This window comes from Cornus florida, unplaced genomic scaffold (genome assembly GCF_030987335.1).
Source record: "Cornus florida cultivar Cherokee Brave unplaced genomic scaffold, ASM3098733v1 CherokeeBrave_3.0.0_Hap2_Chr08, whole genome shotgun sequence".
Lineage (NCBI taxonomy): Eukaryota > Viridiplantae > Streptophyta > Magnoliopsida > Cornales > Cornaceae > Cornus > Cornus florida.
Genome location: NW_026775578.1, coordinates 5,226,124 through 5,252,241, shown reverse-complemented (window position 1 = coordinate 5,252,241; position 26,118 = coordinate 5,226,124). Strand labels below are relative to the sequence as shown.

The 26,118-nt window shown below is 34.0% G+C and overlaps 2 protein-coding genes across 3 annotated transcripts; both read right to left on the bottom strand.

Annotated features, from left to right (window-relative positions):
• Positions 1 to 1,199: 1,199 nt before the first annotated feature.
• Positions 1,200 to 5,682, bottom strand: LOC132269046 (mitochondrial ATP-independent inner membrane protease subunit 2-like). The gene is made up of 5 exons (XM_059770042.1): positions 5,454 to 5,682; positions 4,317 to 4,489; positions 2,069 to 2,252; positions 1,756 to 1,862; positions 1,200 to 1,669 (listed from the first exon to the last, which is right to left on the bottom strand). The coding sequence occupies exons 1-5, from the start codon at positions 5,523 to 5,525 to the stop codon at positions 1,588 to 1,590; spliced, it is 618 nt and encodes a 205-aa protein (XP_059626025.1). The 5' UTR covers positions 5,526 to 5,682; the 3' UTR covers positions 1,200 to 1,587.
• Positions 5,683 to 20,963: 15,281 nt separating this feature from the next.
• On the bottom strand, positions 20,964 to 22,656 carry LOC132269045 (mitochondrial ATP-independent inner membrane protease subunit 2-like). 2 transcript variants are annotated; one of them, XM_059770040.1, is made up of 3 exons: positions 21,720 to 22,656; positions 21,365 to 21,471; positions 20,964 to 21,272 (listed from the first exon to the last, which is right to left on the bottom strand). In XM_059770040.1, exons 1-3 carry the CDS (start codon positions 21,915 to 21,917, stop codon positions 21,203 to 21,205), a joined length of 375 nt encoding a protein of 124 aa, XP_059626023.1. In that variant the 5' UTR covers positions 21,918 to 22,656; the 3' UTR covers positions 20,964 to 21,202. The 2 variants fall into 2 exon arrangements, with proteins under 2 accessions (XP_059626023.1, XP_059626024.1); XM_059770041.1 differs by having other exon boundaries at positions 20,964 to 21,265.
• Between the last annotated feature and the right edge of the window lie 3,462 nt (positions 22,657 to 26,118).

Sequence of the window (26,118 nt, the reverse complement as noted above, 5' to 3'; positions counted from 1 at the left end):
TAGGTAGTGATATGTTGTCACAATTTTATTGGATGGTTAAGATTTGAGTTAAGACGACGTAGTTTAACTAAGGATAATATTGTAATCCTCTTTTTTCGATGCTGGAAACCTCACCTGATGTCCTTAATTGCAACTTTATCATAGTTTAGGGGTACTTATTAATTCAGGGAGGTTATATGTAATTGACTGAAAGTTCAGGGGGTTTATGCACTTTACCCTTTATAGTTTGGATCTCAAAACAGTTGGAAATAATTTACGGAGGTCTTTATTTTTTATTTTTTAATGATAGGCCTATTTTCATTATTTTATTTTATTTTATATCATTATACTTAAATCAAATGTGAGACTCAATAATTGTGTCTAACCGAAATTTTTGTTAAAGTTCAAAAATGCTAACGATAAAAATTATAAATAGTAATTAATATTTTTTTATCTACATTCCTTCTTCTTCTTCTTCTTCATTTTTTTTTTTTTTTTTTTTTTTTTTTTTTTGGGAGAGAAGAGACTCCCAGATTTATGTTCAAACTCTTCTAACAATAATCTGTAGTGTATATATATATATTTTCCCGGTTAACTGTCGCTTTGATTTCCAAACTAAACAAATATCATTTATTCTTTTATTTCTAAAATCTAATAAATATCTATTGCTATTCTCTTTTCTTTTTCACAAAATAGGATTTAATAAGGCTTTTATCAAAAACGCAGGCATAGGCCACAGTTTGCACCAAACATGATTAGGGGAAATTCAGCATGAAAATAAATCCCAAATTGAGTCCTTGGTCCAAACAACAAATTCAATACTCGTAGCGTGAAATTGAAGCCTTGAACATTAGAATTGAAATTGGAGAATTTGAACTAAGATTTCTCTAAATTAATCGAATTTAATTTTTTTCTTTCTAATTCCAAAACTTCAACAATTCCATGCCATCCTAGTTGCTAGACTCCAGAATTAGTTATTACATTCTTCTTCCTTGTCAAGTTGGTGATTCGCGCTAGATGGAGATTAAAATTGACAAGTGACATCAACATCTGTAACATGTCCAAAAGGAAATCAATTTCAAAAGAAATACAAGGGAACTTGTTGCAATTCCAAGACCTCAAATCCAATAAGCATGAAAGCGTTCAAGTCGGTGTCAGATTTTCTTGACAAGATATATGAAAATAATAATAATGATAAAATTAAAAAATAATAATAATGATAAAATTAAAAATAAATAAATCTGCACATCATTAAGAAGAAATGTCCAGAATTCAAAGTCAGTGTCCCTAACAAAAGATCAACCTTATCAATGAAGGCAGACCGAGGGCCTTGTATCAACCTGGGTTCCAATATCTTTCAATTGCTAGTTCAAAAAGTAATTATAAATAGTAAATACAGCTAAACTCGAAATGCTAGCCGTTCTACATTTTCGCCAGACAATCCCATAATAAATGTAACGTTGAGAAAAATCTGACTCGTTTTCCATTGTACTCTAGACCCAAAAAAAATAAAAAAATTAAAAAGAAGAAGATGTCTCATGAAGACAACAGATGAGAAAAGAAGAAACAAAGCAATTGAATCCAGGTTCTTTCTTTGTAGGTGTCATCTCATGCTTTGTGATTTTTTGCCATCTCATCAACATCCAGTTCAACTTCCAGTACAGGTGAATCGAGTGGCACGCTGAAATTACTGGTAAAAGTAACACGTAAGTATCATCACAAGATAATTCCCAATATACATAGAAAATAGGAGGAGATTTTATTAGATAAACTCACCTATTCTTTACAGGACCATGGTCCACGGCTGTTGTCAGGCGGTATAAAACCCTGCCAACTATACCTTTCATCGAAATGGGGCCAAATGTCCGACTGTCATTGGCATCCTGAAATCAACACAAGAAGATTATGATCAACTCTCCCTATCCTGTAAACAGTCCGAATGTTTGCCAAATGCCAAGTACTACTACAAATTTTAGCTAGAGATTGTTGTAAAGAACACATGCAAGTTAATCCAATAAATGTACCACAATATCAGCAAGAATAAGATGATTAGATTTTCAAAACCAGAAAAGGCATACATATTATATACCTTGGGCGTTAAATTCCCATTGTCAGCCAACACCCAGCACTGGTCCTTTCCAAGGACAAAAGGCTCATCTTTTTCATCATTAGACACCATTTCATACCCTTTTGTGGCAGCCACTCTCCGAACAAGATAGTTACCTGAGATTTCAGGGTCTTCCAAAACCACAACATCCCCAACAAAAACTTGTCTGTCAAAAAGAATGCATCAAGTCAGGGAACCACATAATTAGAAACAAAGACACAGAGATAAACCGACAGCACAACCACCACAAACTCCAAAAGCTTCAACAAGACACGTTAAGGATTTTAAACGAGTAATGTACAGTAAAATCGTCCTAGTACGCCAGATAAGAAGTATGTGACAATTGTAAGGTCACAATGGAATCAAGTCATGACTACTATTGTCTACTTATAATAAAAAGGTCACACAAACATATTTGAACCAAAAACACCGTAGAGATGATTATTCAGAAAACCTTATCCCAACTTATTTGGGGAGCAGCACAAATCCAATTATGATGGTACGGCAACCAAAAGTCCATGGAATGTCCAAACTGGTTGCATTCAATAAAACTTATCCAAACATGTATTAGAATACTACTCAATACCAGCAGAATTTGTCAAACTTTTGCATTGTGTCTATTAAGTGCCAGCGTGTGTAACCCTACTTTGCCAAGGCTTGCAATCAGCAGTCAAAAATAAACTTACCATAGATAGGTACAGACTTGTTTGACGAGAAATTGCCAGCTTGCAACAGAAAGCACATTCTACACTTTATACAAATATATAGCATAACAAGTCAACTATACCAACTTTACAATGGGATAAGTTGGATAACATGCATGCCATAGAAATAATCACTAAGTTAATATAACAAACTCTTACACCATTCATTCGGACAGCAACACAACTCAGATGGGTAGATGCATGAAAACAGTGGCTTAGAATCCATAGAGTAGTTTGGCAGCCAACTGAAAATTAATATTAACAAAGCATTATGCCATTCATTTGCAGCCAATCCAAACAGCTTGAAAAGTAATTGGGATCCACTAGGATTTGAAAGGTTCTGCATTATTTTTGAGTGCTTATATGACAATCAAGTTTCAACGTTACTAATCAGCAAAAATGCTAAAAATTGTAAAGGTTATGGATTTATGAAGAGCAATTAAGTCAGCAAATCAAAAGAGAACAGATGCTATATGAATTGACTAACAATCTAAGCCATTCAATCATCACAAAACCTACAAAGTGTGTACGGCAATAGATATATGTGGTTATATAACTAACATTACTTCTAATGGACAAAAATAGTAGTAAGCTTTTGTGCTGCTAACTCTAAACAATTTATTAAAAGCATTTGAACAGCTATTACACAAGCATACTGCACTAGGGTTCATAGTATCTTCTTGAATTTCTCAACCAAGAAAAAACTTTAAAGGTGGTAAGGCTGAGATATGTCCTTCGATAGCTTAAGTAGACTGAAGGAAATTACTGGAAAAGTGGACCTGAATTCCACTATTAAGTACAAGCAAGAGATACAATTTGTAAGGTAACATGGCAAATTTTTTATATCCCCAAAGACTAAAGTATTTGCAATACTTTATATAAGATATCACAATTAGATTGGCAAATTTCCAGAAAATGCAGGCAAGCAAACGCAACTGCAAACACAAGCCTCTCAGTTATTTCGTAGTTTGCGAAACTAAACAATAAGCACAACCTAGATAGTGTAGTTGCACTTTTACATGCACAGCTAGATGCAAATGAACCTTCAGAAAAAATAAAATGGAGAAACAACAACTGTGCTCCCAAGCCTTGAGAGTCTCAATGGAACATACGAATTCCTACCACAGATAGAAGCGAACACAACTAAGATTGATAATTACCTTGACATACATGAAGAAAAAAAGGTCTAGGGTACATTTAAGAAATGTCCTGTTAAATATTCGAGTCAATTGAAGGGAACTTCCAGCAAATGAAGTTGATTTTCAATTGTTATGCGCAAGTGAAATGCATAATTTACAAAATCAAAGGTCCCAAGTTTAAATTTCATAAGGATTTGCCATGAAACAGTAGGAAACTATTCAGGAAAAAAAAAAAAAAAAAAACAGTTGGAAACTTTTCCAAAGGGCTAGTGACACAACTGCAACTTTTCCAATGGGCTATCTCATAACAAATGAAAATATATTTCCTTGAAAAGATGAAGACGAAATGTAAAAGTAACATTGCAAATTGGTTTATTGTAAAATTACTCTAGATCCGCCTGTGGTATTTTCCGAACAAGAAGAGTTCCTCCCAGCCCTGCTATTGTCGGGACCATCTCTTCACCTTTATTCCAGTGCAAGTATGTCAACCTCCGTAGAAACATATTTCTCAATACTGCATCAATCGCCTCTCTTCTGCAAGTGAACTGTTGTTCAAAATTCTGCATCGTATTGAATATTACGTCAGGACAATCTTAAAACAAAGTAGGTCCAACATCCACCACCACAACTGTGCATGAGTAACAAAGTGTCTACGAAGTTAAAGCAAATGGGTTATAACTAGAATCAAGCAAATAGAACCGAACAAACCACTTCTTTAAAGGCTAGCCTCCACAAAGACTTCTCAATTTTTACATTTGAGGCTCATATATACAGGGATCCAAAGGAACCAACCATATCTTTTTCTCTTTTTCTTTTGTTTTTTCTTTTTTTTAGCTAAAGCTGTGTCATATTTATATTGCCAGATAACTTTTATATTTATTCTTTTGATCAGTTTTAAACAGCTCTAGTATCTTATGACAACCAACAGATTCAGTCTAACTAATGGCAAATAACACAAAATCAAATCCAAGAAAGTAGAAAATGGAAAATAATAAGATCTCTCAAGTTTATTTTCCCTTTTTTTTTAAAAAAAAAAAAAAAAAAACCCTTTTTTTCTGCCTTTCCCTTTGGGTGCAAGTAAATGTCTCATATTTCACTAACAAATTAACACAATGGATGGAACAATAATAATTATCAATGCAGATATCATAAACCAACCAGGACAAAAAGAAAAAAGAAATAAAGAGAGAAAAGGACATTTAAAAAAAAAAATTAATAGTAATATAATAAATCCCTACCGATGTAAACACATATGGAGAGATATTTCATTTAATAAAAAATAAAAAAAAAAAAATTAAATAAATAAAATAACAAAACCCAAAGAGACCCAGTAACCCTTCTGAACAAATACCGATGAATGCACAAACCCCATCTTCTGAAAAGAAACCAAACGTTGGAAAAAGAAAAAAGTCAAGATCAAAACTACCCATACAAATAAATTATGTTTTGTGTGTGTATATATGTGTATATATAGAGAGAGAGAGAGAGCGAGAGAGAGGGGTGGGGGAGGGGGGTTGGAGTAACCTTAGCAGTGTAGAAGACGGAGTAGTGGAATCTGTGGGATAAGTAGCGGAGCCATGTCAAGACGGAAACCATGGCTGCGGATATCAGCGTCAGTGAAACTTCTTTAGTATCCCTTTCATCTACACTCTATCTGGACTGTTCTTTGCAAAGAAACGAAGACGGAAAGAAAAATACAGAGGGTTAGGGCTTGTTTGTTGAAAGTAACTTTTTAAAGTTTGAAAAATAGAAAACTGTTTTTGAGATTATAAATACAGTTCTTAAAAACTCAATTGGAGTAAAAATAAATAAAAAATACACCCAAACAGGTTTTTTATTTTTTATTTTATTTGTTTTTTCACGGAGGTATCCCCCACACCTTAGCACTAAGGGCATGTACGCTTCTATTTTTCATCTTTCCTAGAGTACAGCAGTCTGTTAAAAAAAATATTGTGTAAAATATACATTGTCAAATGTAATTTATAAATTTTTTTCATCTCAAAAAGTTTGTTAAGATATAGTGTCACATCACCAATGCCTAGAAGGATTACACAATCCATTTACACTGTTGTAAGCATATTTTCTCTCTCCTTCCCTTTCTTACTCGCAATTCTCTTTCTTCTCTCTCATTCCATTACGCATATTTGTTTCTCACTGTTTTAGAGTAGAATAGAGAAGAATCTATAACTAGCGGCAAGGTAAGAACTTCTTTATCATCTTTTATTTTTTATTTTTAATAAACATAATTTGATTCATCACTTTCGTTTCATCTTACTTAGATTCTAGGATTTTTTTAATTTTTTTATCCTTTTACATTATATTCTAATGAGATAAATATATACTAACCAAAGATTAGATTTGTAACCTCCCCATCTTCAAATAAGAGGGAAGGGTTCAAGCCCTGGTGTGGGCAAAAAAGTGTGTGTGTGTGTTTGTTTTACCATAAAAAAAAATAAAAAAAAAAAAAAGATTAGATATATGTTTTAATCACGTAATTTCTACATACTTAAATCTAATTTTATTATTTGTTATAAGTTAGAATTTCAGTGGCAATGGCGTAAAAGTTTTGTTATTGACTGGTTGGGAAAGTAAAATATAGGGGAAAATTATTATTTTTTTCCTAAAGGAGGAAGATTGAGATGTGAGGTTTAATCGCCAAAAAGTAAACCTGAATGAAGTAAGTTTGTAAAAGTTATGTAGGGTTTTGGGTATAACACGCGGTTGGTTGTTATTGGGAGATAATTTTTTACACAAAAGGTATCAAACAACCGCTAGAGCTAAAAATAATTAGTACAAATTTTTTTTTGTATAAATACAGATCAGATTTACACACAAAAAAATTTTAATGGACCGCTAGATATGCTTTTACAACTTTAAAATTATTCTCAAAACTTATTACTTTTCAGTTTTCTTAAAACTAAAATTATTCTCTAAAACTGAACCTAATTGGGGGAGGGGGGACTCCGGCTTCTAAGGGTATAAGGAGATATAAGTTGGATGTTAATTTAATTTAATATTTTAAATTTTTTAGTCAAACTGCGAATGACTCAATATGTTATAGATAATTATCTTTTTATACCTACTTTATAGCAACTCAATTTTCAAATCTGCACTTAGCACCCATAAAATAATTTTTTTTGTTTTTTTCACCACCTTAACCAAATACAATTTAAGGTTAATATTATCAATTTTTGTTGTGAGGTGAAAATTATCATCTCCTTTCTTTTAATTTATTTTCTTTTGTAATTAGTGCTGTACTTTCCTTCTTTATTTTTATTTTTATTTTTTATTTTTCCTTTCTATCGTATTAAATACAGTTTTTGTATTAAATCTTTTAGAGTTCTCTGTATTATGATATCACCCATCTTTTAAGAAAAGAAAAAAAAAAAAAAAAAAAAAAATTATGTTACGTGCGATTTGTGGCTGATTGCTAACATTTAATTTGCAAATTATGGTAGATTCTAAAATTGTTAACGAATGAATTGATTAGTTCGTTACAAAAATAAAAAAATAAAATTTGGGAGATAAAATAATAATGATGGGAGTGAGAGTATAAACCCTTACCACGTGTCAAGCCCCACAAATAGAAGTTATATTGTGCAAGCGTCACACAAACTCCTAACAGAATATGACATGGACTTCTCTATACAGTTATGGACGAAATTCTCTAAAATAATGTGGAGGTATCTAGACTTGTATAGATATGTATAGAGTTCTCTAGGTTACTCTAGTCTTGTATAAATCATTCTTTAAAGGATTCTAGAACCTCATTCTAGATATCTCCCTTATACATTTCTAGAACTTTCTTGCAAAGGCAAGGGCAGAGCTAGAAATTTTCAATTGGGAGAGGCAAATAGTGATATAAAGTTAAATTTAATAAATAAATAAAATAATTGCAATAATTTATTTTTTTCTAATGCTTTTTTAATGTACATTTTTAAGAACAAATCTATAAACAATATCAGTCCATTAATAAATTGTATTTTTTTTTTTTAGCAAGACTTACAAACTAATAAACACTTCTATTATTAAGTTTGAATTTTTGAAGACAATACCAAAAGGTTAAAAAGAGTCATAAATAATTTATTTCATAAACCATCTTTAATTTTCATAGATAAGTAACTATAAATGAGAACTTTATAAAATTTTGGGAGGTCAAGTGGTCAACTTTAATTTTCTTATACAAAATTACCATTAATAACCATGAATAATTATTGTTAATTGAATTCTGAAAAATATTTGGTAGCGCCAAATTTAGTATTCTATACAAAATTACTATTAATATCATTAATATCTATATATTATTACTACTATTTAAAAAAAAAATTTGGGGTGTGCCAAAGACCCATAAAAGGTGAGAGTTCATTTGCTCCTCATCAAGCAATCAAGTGTAATATTTTCTAGTGCAATATAAGTTCATATTTTCAAACTCTCTTCCTCACTTGCCTTTCTCTCATCTTGCACACTTTAGTAAGTAAAGTAAGCTTGTCTAGCCTTTATTACACACTTTAGTAAGCAAAGCAAGCTTGTCTGGCCTAAGTTTTTACTAAGCTAACACACTCAGGTAAGCTGATTTAGCACTTCAAAAGGGTTTGGACGTGTCTAAGGCCGCACATGAACTTGAAAAAGTCCAAATCCGAATATGTGACATAAAGCTGACTTTAATTGAATGTTATCTATATGGTTCAAGTGTGCCACAATATGTGTAAAAGTATACTAATTAATTATAGTAAATGTATCCACATCAATTTATTTTTATATTTACATTCTCGTCTTACAAGAAATGACACTTCTAATGAAACGATCTCTTCGTTTACTTAACTTTCTCAAATCTTTAATATTTTTAATTTTTTTTTACAAGACCCAATATATATACATACATATATAAATATATACAAAAAAAATAATAATAAATTAATTTTGTTGAATAAATTATCTCTTGACATGACCAATACACACACACACACACACACATATATATACAGTGTACATTAAAAGAGAAAAGGTTTAAAAAAACTTATTTCTGTTAAATAAATTATCTTTTGACATTACTCAGGAATATATATATATATATATATATATATATATATATATATATACAGGCAGGCTCTCAACCAAAAGTCAAATAGTCAATTAGCATTTTTTTACTTTATCAAACATAACCATAGTTAATATTTGTTATCTTAATATTCAATTTACCATAACTAATATTTGTTACCTTTATTCAATCTCTCTCCTCTTTAATCTCTTTCATCTTCCTTGCAATCTCAACCACAACCGCCATATCCACTCCATCATAACCACCATTGTGTCCTTTCATTTTTTATTTTTATTTATTTTTTTATTTTTTTTCAAGAGAGAATTTCATTTGACAACACTATTAAACAAATCTTTTGCCTCCAAACACAATATAAAATATATATATATATAAATAAATATCCTTCACTGTGGACTTTTTCCAAATAACAAGAAGCATTAGCCACCTCAATTGTGAAGCTTCATTTCCTAAATCGACTTCTAGGTCAACAGAGGTGGGTGGAGGCCAATTGATTCCTACACCAGTATATCCCTCGGAAGAACATGGAAGAGATACTAATCACTCGGATGCACATTTTTTGATACCATAAACTATTTTCAAAATTGGGATGATGAGATTGGATATTTTAATTGTATTTGTGACATAAAATTTGAAGGAAATTGTAATGCGTGAAACGTAAATGACCGGGAATGAAAACAAGAAAATTGCCAGAATCAGAATTTGGAGATTTTTCTTATTTTTGTTTCAGAAAATCCAAATTTGGAGACCTTTTGTTTCCATACCAGGATTAAGCAATATATGTTTTTTGTTTGAAACTCTATTATTCACGAAATGTTGAATAATGGGTCGAAGAAAAAAATTAAGAAAATAAAAAAAATAAATAAATAAATAAGAGAGCAACAGTCAGGTCATCAAGGGAAAAAAAATTAAGAGAGCAAAAAAATAAAAAATAAATAAATCAAAGTGCAAAAAGAAGAGAGAGAAAGAGAGAGTGACCGTTAGAGAATGAATATGGTAGTTGTGTTGTGGTCGTAGTGGTGAAGATGGTGGCTGTGACGGTGTCAACCAAAGATAACAAATATTAACTATGGTAAATTGAATATTAAGGTAATAAATATTAATTATGGTTAGGTCCGATAAAGTAAAAAAGTGCTAATTGACAATTTTTTTTTCTTTTTTTTTCACCAAAGGGAAGAGGAACTACAAACCAGGGCCAGACAAACTCGAACCAACAAAAGAAAGATCCGTCTTGATGGCTTCACGAAGCCAAGGAGGCTAAACAGACCAATGGATATCAAAACATTTATGGGACAAGGCCCATTGGCTCACTTGGTGAGCAACAACATTGCATGAGCGAGGAGTCCAGGCAAGAGAAACATCTGGAATGGAAGATACGAGGAGTTTAATCTCTTCCAAAACCAAGGCTGATAGAGGACAAGAACGTGAAAGAGTGATTACATTGGAGCAATCTCCCTCAACCACAATAGGATGATATCCCCATCTGGACAAGAGGATAAGAGCTTCTTTGAGCACCAGGGCCTCAGCAACTTCTGGAATAGATATCCCTGAGAAGAAAAATGAAACCACCCAGATAGGAAAACCTTTATCATTCCGAATGATGAGACCTCCCCTAACCCCCTTTGAAAATTTACACAAAGCTGCATCAATATTAAGCTTGAAAGTCCCTCTACTGGGAGCACACCAATGATCTGGCTTAGGCCTAGGAACCATAGATGGATGAAGAGTCAGATCTGTTTAAAAGCTGTTGAAAATTCCAAAAAATTGTGCATAGTTCGATCAAAAATGCTAAGCAGATCCCACTTAAAGAGCTGAAGCTCCAATTATTCATACTCTTCCAAATTTGCCAACAAATGAAAGCTGCTAGGCTTTGATGCTCACTTGAATTGGGGATTGATTTCCAATTTTCAGACAATAAAGACCATAACTGGTTCCAAGACTTACAGTTCAAAGATGAGAAGTCCAGGCGAACCGGGCTCAACTTCCAAACAGCCTGGGCATCAGGGCAGAGAAAGATAAGGTGAAGAGAGGATTCCTCATCCCTACCACACACTCTACATATAGGATTGTCCATAACGTTCCTTTTCCTCAAATTCAGCATGGTAAGGAGCCTATCATGAGCGCATTGCCAAATGAAGAATTTAATTTTCCTCCAAGTTTTGATCGAACATATGTCCTTCCATGATAGTTTGAATTCTTTAATATGACTGCACTCAGGCTTGTGAGCTGGAGGGGGCTCCAAAGGATTCATGTTAGCAATAACCTTATAAGCACTTTTCACACTGAAATACCCATTGGCAGTGGCTCTCCAAATCATATAGTCTGAGGATTGAGAAGAGTGCAGAGGAATTTGCACAATGAGCTCTGCATCTCTAGAATTGAAAATATTTCTAACCAACGTGTAGTCCCATTGTTTTAGCTCATGAATAATCAAGTCTAAAACCTTATGTACATGGCAATTTATAGGACGCTATGAGGATATGAAGGTATTCAAGGAATCAGGCAACCACGGATCTTTCCAAACATCAATTTTGGATCCGTCCACAACCCTCTAACACCAACAATTGGCAATAATCTCTTTGACTGAACAAATACCTTTCTATGCCAAAGATGAATCAGGTTTACGCAATGAAGATAGAAAGGGACCAGTCTTAAAATACCTAGCTTTAAAGACTGAGAAAAGCATAGATCCATCCTCTTTGTGAAATCTCTACGCTAATTTAGAAAGCAAGGCAGAGTTAAACCACTCCAAGTTTTTGAAGTTCAATCTCCCTTTGAATTTCGGCTCACATAGATAATCCCATCTGATCCACTTTATTTTTGAACTTTCTTCCTTTCCACTCCACCAAAAGTTAATGAATTTTTTCCTCAAATTTTCACAGAGAGTGATGGGAATTTTAAAGCAGGCCATAGAATATGTGGGCACCGTGGCCAAAACTGATTTAATCAAAACCTCCCTGCCAGCTTTAGAGAGCAAATCACCTTTGATGTGTTTGACTTTGGAGCTCACTTTTTCTGCCATAAAATTAAAAGCTTTCACTTGAGAGTGACCCAGAATTGCTGGAAGACCCAGGTAGTTGTTCCCTCACCCATTCTCTTGAATGCCCAAAATACGCCGAGTGATAGCTCGGATTGACAAAGGGGTATTCGGACTAATGAAAACACCAGACTTAGAGAAGTTAACTATTTGACCTGCGAGAATTTCATAGTCTTTCAAAATCATCTTAAGATAATCCACTTCAGAGCAATCTGACTTGCGGGCATCTTCAGCAAACAGAAGGTGGGTCATAGGAGGCATATCGCGACCAACTGGTAAACCATTAATTAATTCTTGCTGAGAAGCATGCTGTACAAGAACAGAGAGGCATTATGTACAGAGAATGAAGAGATATGAAGATATGGGATCTCCTTGTCTTAAGCCCCTTGTTGGAGAGAAAAAACCACCTACTTCACCATTAATATTCACATCGTAAGAGATCGTGCTGACGCAGGACATCATAATTCTGATCCACTGATCGGTGAAACCCATTTTCCTCATCAATATCATCACAAGAAAACCCCATTCAACACGGTCATAGGCCTTAGCCATATCAATTTTAAGGGCGAAAAATCGAGATTTACCTTTCCTCTTTGATTTGAGCATATGGAGAAGCTCATGGGCTATAAGGATATTATCGTGGATGGTGCATCCAGGGACAAAAGCCAATTGATTTGGGCAGATAATAGAATTCAGAAAAGGTTTAAGGCGGTTTGCTAAAGCCTTAGAGAAGATTTTATAAGACACATTGCATAGGGAAATAGGACGGAACTGAGAGATCTTGGAAGGATGATATTCTTTTGGAACGTGAGAAATGAAAGTGTGGTTCCAACTTTTTGAAATATGGCCATTCTGAAGGAAGTGGTTGAAATCACAAACTAAATCCTCTTTGAGAATTGACTAGTTAGATTGAAAGAACAATGGGGTAAAGCCATCAGGACCTGGGGCTTTGAAAGGACCCATACAGTCAATAGCTTGCTTAAGTTCCTCCTCCGTACCTTTCCTGAGAAGGCTACTGTTCATGTCTTCAGAAATTCTTGGGTGAATCAAACCCTAGAAAAAATGATCTTGAGCATTTGAGGAGGAAGTGAACAGATCTTTGAAATAATCTTCAACAATTCGGCGAATGTCACTCTTTTCTGCCTGCCAATTTCCCTCATCATCGTCTAAGCCCAATATGCAATTTTTCCTCCTGCGAATGAGAGTTTTCCTATGGAAGAAGCCAGAGTTCCTATCACCATGTAAAAGCCACGAAATACGGGATTTTTGCTTCCAATAAAGCTCCTCATTCCGCCAAGCTTGATTCAGTTCTCTCTCAATTCGGAGACATTCCCTTCGATCGACGATATCCTGCTCATTTGTTTTTTTCAGATCTTCTTCTAACTTTTTAATAAGCTTCTGAGTATTTCGACCATGAGAACTGTTCCACCTTCTGAAACGATGCTCACACATACTCAATTTTTCTTTAATAGCAAACATTTTAGAACCACTGCACGGCTCGTTCCAGACTGATGAGATAAGAAAGTGAAACTCCTCATCTTGAGCCCATCTAGCATCAAAGAAAAATTGTCTTTTGGGATTTTCCATAGATTCATTGAACTTAAGTAGGAGGACTTTGTGATCAGAGCCAGCAACAGTAATGTGGTGAATCATATAACGACTGAAATTACTCAACCATGATGGGGTACACAGTCCTCTATCCAAACGCGCATGAATCGTTCGACCTTCTTCTCTGTTATTACACCAGGTAAAAGGATGGCCTTTAAAGGACATGCCAAGAAGGCCACAGTCATCCACAAATTGGCAAAAGCTTCTGAGCATCCAACCCTGTTTCTGATTGCCTCCTTTTTTCTTAATAACATGAAGTAATTGATTAAAATCACCCATTATCACCCATTGGCTTCCAATCTGAGATTGCAAACGACGAAGCTCATCCCACTGCTTGGCGCGAACCGAATCCTCACAAGAGGCATACACTGCTATAAAAAACCAAGTTCCAACCTTTTCCCCACCATCAATAGAGCAAGTAACTTGAAAATTAGAACTGTGAATAACCTTAACACCGTGATTTTCCAAATAGAACATGGCAATACCACCTGATAGGCCCCTCGGGGGAATAACAAACATACCATATCCTCTAAAGGAACTAAAGTTTGTTCGTTGAAAAATTTGTTCTTTTGGATTGCTTGAGAGCCTGCCTGTATATATATATATATATATATATATATATATATATATATATATATATTAAAGGAACTAAAGAAGGTAAACCAAAAAAAAAAAAAAAAGTTAGGGTAGATATGATTTATTAAATTAAAATATATATATATATATATTAAAGGAACTAAAGAAGGTAAACCAAAAAAAAAAAAAAAAGTTAGGGTAGATATGATTTATTAAATTAAAAATTAGTTTAGTGACCTTATTGTTATTTTTTTAATAGAAAAAGATAAATAAAGTACAATTATAATATATATATATATGCTAAGTGCAGAAAAGGCCACACGTTATTTTTTTTATTTTTGTAAGTTGATAAACACCCTCATATCTCCACCAAGGCAAGCTTTGTCTCGTACATTCTAAAGAAAATAGTCTGTCCCTAATACTGGCTCATTTTTTTTAGTCTTGCTTGCTTGTGTTCATAGGCCGTAAAATTAAAGTTTACTTTATCTTGCATAAAAAATAATACTAATAAATAAATATATGGTTTAGGTAGTAATATTTGTTAATCGAATTGGCCTTCTTCATTCAGGTTGGTCTTTTGGGCATAGGAATAAAGAAAAGCCAAATCCAAAATACTACTACCTTTGATGAGTGAACATAAATTGAGTCCAGAATTCTTTTCTTCCTCTCTGAGAAATTAAAATTGACAAGTGACATCACAAGACCTATTACATGTCCAAACAATATCAATTTCAAAAGTAATACAATGTAATTTGTTACAATTCCGAGACTGGCAAATCCAATAAGCTTGGAATCAACATTAGTCCAATGCTACTCATCACCTTTCAAAAACATAAAGTTTCAACATTTAAGTTGGTGTCTGAACTTGCCAAGAAGTTTGAATTTTCATCGCTACTTTTTATGTTTTGGGAATGGTGGACTTTTCCATTTTTACGAGTAATCGAATTCCAATTCCAAAACTTGTTGATGTTTTTGAAAAATTAAGATATTTTAATCTAACTATTTTCATAAGTTAGTGCATTCCTCTGTCTTTATTTATTTCATTTTCCACCCTAATACAATGGAATTCAAAATCTTGAATTCTAGTTTCTTTGATCGAGAAAGTAAGAGCCTGATAATCGATGGTTTATTGGAAATAAAAAAAATTATGATTTTTGGCCTTATTTTGTTATTTTATATTACCTCCGTTCCACAATAGATGTTCATATTTAAAAATTGAACTTTCTAAGGGGACATGCAATTAATGCATTGTCCCATTTTAGAATTACCAAATTGTCCTTTTTAATTTAAATATATATAGTTACAAAGTTTGAAATTTTTTTAAAAATAAAGGACAATGATGAAAATATAAAGAAAATATACTTGAACTTTTGAAAGAGGATACCTAATTTGGGACACGTAAAAAGAGAAAAATTGACTATTATTATGGAATGGGAGTATATTTTTTTGTGGTAAGTGTTTCGCATATCTATTGATATGTATTTGACACAATATGGATATACATGTGTATAGGAATGGATTCGTCAATAAGTTGGTTTCAGAAGTTTCAGCCGCTAGAAAGGTTTAGGTCCTTCGTAAGAACTAATTACTATAGTTAAAGATGGACTAATAAATAAATCTATGAAGCTGTGAACTTTTTCCATCTCTTTTAAATTTTTAGTTTCCTATATTATTGATGGTGGAGAAGAAGAGTCAAAACCACTATCGGCGGAAGAAGAGTCTTCTATTACAAAGCAGAAGGTTAAAGCAGCCCAGCAGTAAACTCCTATATATAAACATTCTCCTCTATGATACTAACTAAGATTTATTACCATCAATAGTTTGAATTTAGTTTATAGAACTCTCTATTAACTATATAACTCTACATATTATTAAACTCTCTCATCTCTTAGAAAATTCTCCCATCTTTCAATTTCCATTTCTCTACAACACTCTATACTTCTCATCATTTATGTTAATGAAATAAAAATATATAAGGCCTGAGAAAACAAAAATAGCATATATGTGGTCAAAAATAGCATAGATGTGGTCGATATTATACTTGACATATACATGTGGTCGATATATATATATAATTTAAAAATGGATGGAACAATAATAATTATCAATGCAGATATCATAAACCAACCAGGACAAAAAGAAAAAAAGAAATAAAGAGAGAAAAAGACATTAACTAAATTCGTAGTGAGGTGAAAATTACCATCTCCTTTCTTTTAATTTATTTTCTTTGTAATTAGTGTTGTACTTTCCTTCTTTATTTTTATTTTTTATTTTTCCTTTCTATCGTATTAAGCACAGTTTTTGTATTAAATCTTTTAGAGTTCTCTGTATTATGATATCACCCATCTTTTAAGAAAAAAAAAAAAAAAAAAAAATTGTCTTTCATTCATGTGCACTTTATGTTACGTGCGATTTGTGGCTGATTGCTAACATTTAATTTGCAAATTATGGTAGATTCTAAAATTGTTAACGAATGAATTGATTAGTTCGTTACAAAAATAAAAAATAAAATTTGGGAGATAAAATAATAATGATGGGAGTGAGAGTACAAACCCCTCCCACATGTCACACTGTGCAAATAGAGGTTATATTGTGCAGGCGTCACACAAACGCCTAGCAGAATATGACATGGCATCTTGCATAGATCGAGAACTTTATAGACTTTTTTGTATAGTTATGGAGCCATCCGAAATTCTATAAAATAGTGTGGAGTTATCTAAACTTGTATAAATATGTATAGAGTTCTCTATGTTATTCTAGACATGTATAGATCATTCTTTTAAGGATTCTAGAACCCCATTCTAGATCTCTCCCTTATACATTTCTAGAACTTTCTTGCAAGGGCGGGGGCAGAGCTAGAAATTTTCAATTTGGAGGGGGAAATAGTGATATAAAGTTAAATTTAACAAATACATAAAATAATTACAATAATTTATTTTTTCCTAGTGCTTTTTTAATGTACATTTTTAAGAACAAATCTATAAACAATATCAGTCCATTAATAAAATTGTATTTTTTTTTTAATTTTTTAACAAGATTTACAGAATAATAAACACTTCTATTATTAAGTTTGAATTTTTAAAGATAGACCAAAAGGTTAAAAAGAGTCGTAAATAATTTATTTCATAAACCATCCTTAATTTTTATAGATAAGTAACTATAAATGAAAACTTTATAAAATTTTGGGAGGTGAAGGGATCAACTTTAATTTTCTTATACAAAATTACCATTAATAACCATGAATAATTATTGTTAATTGAATTTTGAAAAATATTTGGGAGCGCCAAATTTAATATTCTATACAAAATTACTATTAATAATCATTAATATCTATATATTATTACAACTACTAATAAATAAATAAATAAAATAAAATAAAGGGATAATTAAACTGACCTCCGTTGAGGTTTCGTCAATATACACTGACCTCTCTCCTTGTTTGCCAAATAACACTGACCTCTCCTTGTTTGCCAAATAACACTGACCTCTTTCAAAATTTATAAATTGATAACATTGACCTCCCTTGCCGTTCAACAATTAACGGTCTAAGCTTATGTCCGTCAAAAAATTTAGCATAAAGGCAATTTTACCCTTCTAATACATGAAATGACATTTTTAACCTCAATAATCACTGCAAATTTACAATACTATCCTTGACTTATAAACTCAAAAGGACAATGGTGCCCTCGTATCAACGACACCCAATGGGTCTAAACTGCAACCACGAAATTTACCAGAGAGACCAACGGCGGCTGTTTTACTAGCGAGAAACGAAAGCAAGGAAAGATGGGTCAGCGACCAAAGAGGCAAGAATAGTGTGAAACCCAGTTCGGCGAACAAACTGCAACTCCGGTGACAACAAAATCGTTGTCTTTTGAGACCTTCCTTGGTTTCGGTGACAGCAAAATCCAGTTCGGACTGAACCACATCGGAACCAAAAATTTGTAGACAAAGAAATATAGATACACACCCAGAGAGAGCGCTTAGCTTTTGATAAGGGCAACAATGGTTGCTTGGGAGGTAAAACTCGCAATGGGCAGTCTGTGATGGTGCTGGAAAGCTTCGTCGAGATGGGTCTTGAAGGTTGGCCGAAGCATAAGATGATGCTGGAATCTCGCTGGAACTGGGTTTTGCCGAGCAATCTACAACAATAATAGTCGCGATTCCAGCGATGGTAGTAAGCAACATAGTGTAAGGATTCGGCCGCGATGCAAGCACTGAATTTAGCAAGGATGGGCCGGCAAGCAAGCAAGAACGGGGCGATAAATATGAACAGCGGTAAAGGAGTTTACCGGCGAGGACAAACTGCGACATGGAGAACTCACCGGCGAGGAATGAAGAATCCATCGGCAAGTTGTCTTTCGGGTGCACTCCTCGACGGCAAAGGTTCATGCAACGCATTCGCCGGAGATATTGTTCGGAGCTTTGCATACTTACACTTAGATTAATGGAGCTTTGCATACTCACACTCACAATCTGACCCATCGTCGCTATCCGTCGCCGCAACTGTTGTGCTCGCCGTCGTCGGTCACCATCATCGGCCGTCATCCAAGCACACTGACGGTCACCATCATCGGCGGTCTCGTCATCCTTGCCGACCATTTAGTTGTTCTAAGCTTGCAGCTACCAAGCCGGAAAGTTCCATTGCTGTAAAATCCTTGATAGCCGGTAAGTTCTCTTGTCGTTGATAGTACAGACCGCTTGGGTCATCACCGGTAAAGCACAGTCCCAACATCTACAAATCAGTCGCTTGTTCCCCGGGACAGTTCCTTCTAGCTTAACCACTGTTTAGTTAGTCCATGCTCGTCGGTAAAGACACCTTCCTTCGCCACCGGTACGAACAACCCCTCACATCGTCGTCGTTCCGTGTGTTTGACGGTACACTCCGTCGTCGAGCACATCAATGTCCATGCTCTTTTCCGTTGACACCACCCGTCTCCAGCACAGGCCCACTACCAAGGTGGGAACATATAAGAAACAAACATTTGGAGATGAAGCATGGTTGTCGGGGAGCCGTTGGGGACAGAGGAGAGAAAGAGTGGGCTCGTCGATAGTGGCAAGGCCGTGGGAAAGGAGAAGAAAAAAACAAAAATCTTAAAAAGGGTACCGTTGGTATTTTACATCCATAATATTTTATATATTTTATAATAAATTAATAAATAAAGTTAAATTAGTAATTTTATTCTTTTCGTTAACAATATCCATTTATAAGGGAGAGAAGTGTTATTTGACAAATAAGAGGGGAGATCAATGTATAATGATGAAACCTCAGGAGAGGTCAGTGTAATTTACCTTAAAATAAATTGGGGTGTAAGGGCCAAATACCCATAAAAGGTGAGAGTTCATTTGCTCCTCACGCAACCAAGTGTAATATTTTCTAGTGCAATATAAGTTCATATTTTCAAACTTCCTTCCTCACTTGCCTTACTCTCTTCTTGCACACTTTAAAAAGTAAAGTAAACTTATCTAGCCTTCATTACACAATTTAGTAAGCAAAGCAAACTTGTCTAGCCTAAGTTTTCACTAAACTAACACACTTAGATAGGCTGATTTGGCACTTCAAAAGAGCTTGGATGTGTCTAAGGCTGCATATGAACTTGAAAAAGGCCCAAATCCGTGACATAGAGCTAACTTTAATTGAATATTATCTACATGGTTCAAGTGTGCCACAATATGGGTAAAAGTATACTTAATAATAATAATAATAAATGTATCCACATCATTTATTTTTATATTTACACTCTCGTCTTAAAAGAAATGACACTTCTAATGAAACGATCTTAGTTTACTTAACTTTCTCAAATCTTTAATATATTTAATTTTGTTTTTTACAAGACCCAATATATATACATACATATATAAATATATACAAAAAAAATTAATTCCGTTGAATAAATTATCTCTTGACATGACCTATATATATATAGTGTACGTTACAGAGAAAAGGTTTAAAAAAACTTATTTCTGTTAAATAAATTATCTTTTGACATTACTCAGGAATATATATATATATTAAAGGAACTAAAGAAGGTAAACCAAAAAAAAATAAAGTTTATAATATATAGGGTAGTTATGATTTATTAATAAAGTGCAATTGCAATATATATATATATGTTAAGTGCAGAAAAAGGGGTGCAAACCGTGCAATCGACGGTCACACGTTATTTTTTTAGTTAATAAACACCCATATGTCTCCACCAATACAAGCTTTGTCCCGTACATTCTAAAGAAAATAGTTTGTCCCTATCTCATTTTTTTTTAGTCTGGCTTGCTTGTGTTCATAGGTCGTAAAATTAAAGTTTACTTTATCTTGCATAAAAAATAATACTAATAAATAAATATATGGTTTAGGTAGTAATATTTGTTAATCGAATTGGCCTTCTTCATTCAGGTTGGTCTTTTGGGCATAGGAATAAGCCAAATCCAAAATACTACTACCTTTGATGAGTGAACATAACTTGCGTCCAGAATTCTTTTTTTCCTCTCTGAGAAATTAAAATTGACAAGTGACATCACAAGACCTATTACATGTCCAAACAAAATCAATTTCAAAAGTAATACAATGTAATTTGTTACAATTCCGAGACTGGCAAATCCAATAAGCTTGGAATCAACAGTAGTCTAACGCTACTCCTCACAGTTCAAAAAATAAAGCTTCAACATTTAAGTTGGTGTCTGAGCTTCTTGCCGAGATGTATATATATAACAATATATAAATAAAAATCTTGTGCGAATCATTCCAAAGAAAAGTCTGAAATTCATTTTATAGTTTTTGAACTACATTATAATTCTTAAGTAATGATAAATACAGCTAAAACTCGAATTTGCAAGCCGCTTCATGTACGCTAACCATCCCATAATAAATGAATATTGAGAAAAATCTGACTCCCATTTTACATTGTTCTCCAGACAAAAAAAGATGTCTGATGAAGAAAACAGATGAGAAAAGAAGATACAAAGCAATTGGGTGCAGGCTTTTTCTTTGTGGGTGTCGTGTCATGCTTTGTGATTTTTTGTCATCTCATCAACATCCAGTAAAGGGGAATCCAAGTGCATGCTCTTGTGGCTGGTAAAAGTAAACACCATATTTATCATCACAAGATAATTCCCAATATACATGAGAAAATAGATGGAGTTGATTTTATTAGGTCGACTCACCTGTTCTCTACAGGACCATGGTCCACGGCTGTTGTCAGGCAGTATAAAACCCTGCCAACTACGTCTGTCATCGAAATGGGGCCAAATGTCCGACTGTCATTGGCGTCCTGAAATCAACACGAGAGGAGAAAGCACGGAGACAAGGAGATTATGATCAACTCTCCCTATCCTGTAAACAGTCCAGTGTAGCCAAATGCCAAGTACTACTACAAGTTCTAAATGGTTTGAATAGATATACATACCTCATAGCTAGAGATTGTTATAAAGAACAGATGCAAGTTAATCCAATGAATGTACCAAAATATTAGCAAGAATAACATGATTAGATTTTCAAAACAAGAAAAGGCCTATATACCTTGGGCTTTAAATTCCCATTGTCAGCCAACACCCTGCACTGGTCCTTTCCAAGGACAAAAGGCTCATCTTTTTCATCATCAGACACCATTTCATACCCTTCTGTGGCAGCCACTCTCCGAACAAGATAGTTACCTGAGGTTTCAGGGTCTTCCAAAACCACAGCATCTCCTACCAAAACTTGTCTGTCAAAAAGCATGCATCCAGTCAGGGAACCATGAAACTAGAAACAAAGACACGGAGATAAAACGACAGCACAACCACCACAAACTCCTAAAGCTTCAACAAGAGACATTAAGGATTTTAAACAAGCAATGTGAATAATCCAAGTACACCAAATAAGAAGTATGTGAAACTTGTACAATACCGCTGGAATCAAGTCATGACTACTATTGTATACTTTTAACAAAAAGGTCATACAAACAAACATATTTGAACAAAAACACCAAAGAGATGATTATTCAGAAAACCTTATCCCAACTATTTGGTGAGCAAAACAAATTCAATTATGATGGTAACGGCAACCAAAAGTCCACGGAATGTGCAAATTGGTTCATTCCATAGAACTCATCCAAACATGAATTGGATGCTACTCATACTCGCAGAATTAGTCAAACTTTTGCATTGACTAGACTCTACTAAGTGCCAGTATGTGTAACTCTCGTTTGCCAAGGCTTGCAAAAAATTTAACTTACAACAGTTGGGTACAGACTTGTTCGACAAGAAAATGCCAGCTTGCAACTGAAACCACAATCTACACTTTATACAGAAATATAGCATAACAAGTCAACCTTACCAACTTTACAAGGGGATAACATGCCGTAGAATAACTACTAAGTCAATATAACAAACTCTTATACCATCCATTTGGTCAGCAACACAACTCCGATGTGTAGATGCATGCAAACAGTTGCTTGAAATCCAAAGAGTAGCTTGGCAGCCAACTGAAAATTAATATTAACAAAGCATTATGGCATTCATTTATAGCCAATCAGAAGTCCACAAAATCCAAACATCTTGAAAAGCAATTGGGATCCACTAGGATTTGAAAGGTTCTGCATTGCTTTTGAGTGCTCATATGACAATCAAGCTTCAACTTTACTAATTAGCAAAAATGCTAAAAATTGTAAAGTTTATGCATTCATGAAGAGCGATTATATCAGCATACTTGCTAAAAGAGAACAGGTGCTATATGAATTGACTAAGAATCTAAGCCTTTCAATCATCACAAAACCTAGAAAGTGCGTATGCCAATAGATATATGTGGATATATGACTAATATTACTTCTAATGGACCAAAATACTAGTTATTTTTTGTGCTGCTAGCACTAAACAGTTTGTTTTAAGCATTTGAACAGCTATTAAATAAGCATACTGCACTAGGGTTCATAGTATCTTCTTGAATTTCTCAACCAAGACAAAAATTTATAGGTGGTAAGGCTAAGAAATGTCCTTCCAAAGCTTTAAGTAGACTGAAGGAAATTATTTAAAAAGTTTACCTAAAAACCATTATTATGTAAAGCAAGAGATACAATTTGTCAGGTAACATGGCCAATTTTTCATATCCCCAGAGACCAAAGTATTTGCAATACTTTATATAAAATCACAATTAGATTGGCAAATTTCCAGAAAATGCATGCACACAAACACAAGCCTCTCAGTTATTTTGCAGTACATAAAACTAAATACTAATCACAACCTAGATAGCGTAGTTGCACATTTACATGCGCAGCTAGATGCAAATGAACCTTCAGAAAGAATAAAATGGAGAAACACCAATGGAGCTCCCAAGCCTCGAGAATCTCAGTGGAACATACGAATCCCTACCGCAGATGGAAGCGAACACAACTAAGATTGCTAATTACCTTGACATAATCAAGAAAAAAAGGTCTAGGGTACATTTAAGAAATGCCCTGCTAAATATTCCACTAATTGAAGGGAACTTCCAGCAAGTGAACTTGATTTTCAATTGTTATGCGCAAGTGAAATGTATAATTTACAAAATCAAAGGTCCCAACTCCCAAGTTTAAATTCCATAAGCATTCGCCATGAAACAGTTAGAAACCTTTTCAAAGGGCTAGTGACTCAACTGTTAGGATATGTGCGCCCTAGCATAGCAAATTCTAATTTTGGATTGTAAAAGTCATGGTTTCTTGTCTGGATATTATTATTAAAGCATTATACAATTGGTGAATGGAATGTATTATTTTTCGATTCTTTATGGAATTGATGGTGTCCGCTTGATTACAAAATATATTTATATATGTATGTAATGGCAATTAATACTATGATATAAATTAGTAATCATAAATGGTTTAAAGTCGGTAATTATGGATGGACATTTAATTAGTTAAGACTTAAACCGAGTCCACGATAGATTGAGATATATTGCGAGAGCTGTCGTATGCAATTACTCTCTATCACAGTCATGGCTTTTGACTCTCAAGCATGAGAGAAGTATAGACTCTTTTATTAATTAATAATTACTTTGATTTGTTCGGCGGATACCTCGGGATCCTTAGATCGACACTTTGAGTAGTTATGTAATTAATAATTAGAGGTCTATATTCTCAATATTTGCATCAGTGCTATTTGTATTTATTTTGTTTTGATTATGGTTGATCACAAATTAAATTCGAAGGCCTTCGTATGTTTTAGACAAATGTTTTATATATATATTTATTTAATAAATTATTATTATTTTTTGTCAAATAAATATTTTATTGTGATCGAGCCGGAAATAATCAAAGGTAACAAAATAATTATATTAATTATGTTGTCGGATTGATGGCTTTAATTATCCCATAAATAATTAAGTATAGAGGGGTCAAAGTGCAACATTGACTTAGAGGTTATTTACTATTTAATTGGAGTGCAATTAATTTCTTTTAGTGAAGTAGAAATTAATTTATGAATTAATTGAATTGGGTCCATGGTTTAATAGACCGGACCAATTATTAATTTATAAGAGCCAAGAAAATAGTAAGCCCAAAAGGATTCTCACCAATAGCCCAAGTTGATATTGGAGTCATGTTAGGATTGAGAAAGTTGAATTAGAGATGGAGAATAATTTATTGTTTCCTTATTCTTATTTTTATTTTGCCTATATATATATGAGTTCATGTATATTTTAGGTGTGACTTGGAGAACAAGAAAAAGGAATACACTTTCTCTCTCTAGATTTTAAGGTTTTGTTTCTCTTCTAAAGGAGGCTACCACCAGCCTAGATTCCAAGGTCATTCATCAAGGCATATTGGTGATTCCTAAAGAGAAGATAATAATCAAAAAGAAGGAGAAATGATCTTGCTAAAGGGATCTACAATAAGTGAGAACATTCACTTTAGAGGAAAGTTCAAAAGGTTTACTCAGACCTTTGATGTAAGTATTCAATCTGTTTATTGAATTATGCATCATCTTTTATTTATCTTTGCATAAAACTTGTCTCCATGTAATGAATCAAGATCTATGATTGCAAATCCCTCAAAAAATTTTAAAAACTTGCACGTTTCCCAACAGTGGTATCAGAGCACATGGTTTGATTCATACTAGAGAACATGTGTTTATAAAAATCATATTCATGGATCCAAATTATATATACATATATAAAATTATTGATATATGTTGATGTATGATTTATTATGTTGGTATATATTAATACATGATGATGTATGTATAATTGTGAATGGATGATAATATGTGTTTGGGCCATGGATGAAGCTTATAGGTATATTGAATGTAATTAAGGCTTTATTTTAGCTGTTTGAAAATTCAATGATGTAATTTATTTTTTTCCATTGTATTTCAAATTGTAAGTATTTATTAAAGCCATGTAATATTCATCAAAGGATGCTATGAAGCTTCAAGAGGGTCCGAAAGGGTTAAATTATGCTTCAGTAATTTTCTGGAATTTTTCTGAATTTTTTGGGAATTTTTTGAGGCTTAATTTAATTTTCTGGGATTTTTTGGAATTTTTTCGGCGTTTTTCCGGTGGCCGGAGCTTCGCCGGCGGTGAGAAGAGGCGTCGGAGGTGGCCCGGATCAGGTGTGGCAGTGGCTAAGTGAGCCTGGCGCGTGTTCCACACGCGCCAGGAGTGGGCTGGTCAATGACAAGCTGGCGCGTGGATCTCACGCGCCAGCCAAGGAGTTGATACACTCCACGCGCGGGAAGGCGCGTGGAGGCGCGTCCCACGCGCCCCAGGCGCATGGGAGCGCGTGAGGGTGCATTCCACGCGCCGCAAGCGCGTGCCGGCGCGTGGGGGCGCGTGGGAGCGCGTACAGCTTGCCCTAGGCGCGTGCCAGCGCGTGTGGGGTCCTCCGGGCTCGTTCCAAGCGGCGTTTTGCTTCTCCTGACGCGTACAAGCTTCCTATGGGTGTTTACAGACAGTTGAAGGATGCCCGTAC

Excerpts from the sequence above, each read along its gene's own strand:
- LOC132269046 (XM_059770042.1), bottom strand. The coding sequence starts at position 5,525 with ATGGTTTCCGTCTTGACATGGCTCCGCTACTTATCCCACAGATTCCAC. Across the intron at positions 2,253-4,316 it reads ATACCACAGGCGGATCTAGA|ACAAGTTTTTGTTGGGGATG; the intron begins GTAATTTTACAA and ends TCTTTTTGACAG. Across the intron at positions 1,670-1,755 it reads CATGGTCCTGTAAAGAATAG|TAATTTCAGCGTGCCACTCG; the intron begins GTGAGTTTATCT and ends TACTTTTACCAG.
- LOC132269045 (XM_059770040.1), bottom strand. The coding sequence starts at position 21,917 with ATGCTTTTTGACAGACAAGTTTTGGTAGGAGATGCTGTGGTTTTGGAA. Across the intron at positions 21,472-21,719 it reads ATGGGAATTTAAAGCCCAAG|GACGCCAATGACAGTCGGAC; the intron begins GTATATAGGCCT and ends TGTTGATTTCAG. Across the intron at positions 21,273-21,364 it reads CATGGTCCTGTAGAGAACAG|CCACAAGAGCATGCACTTGG; the intron begins GTGAGTCGACCT and ends TACTTTTACCAG.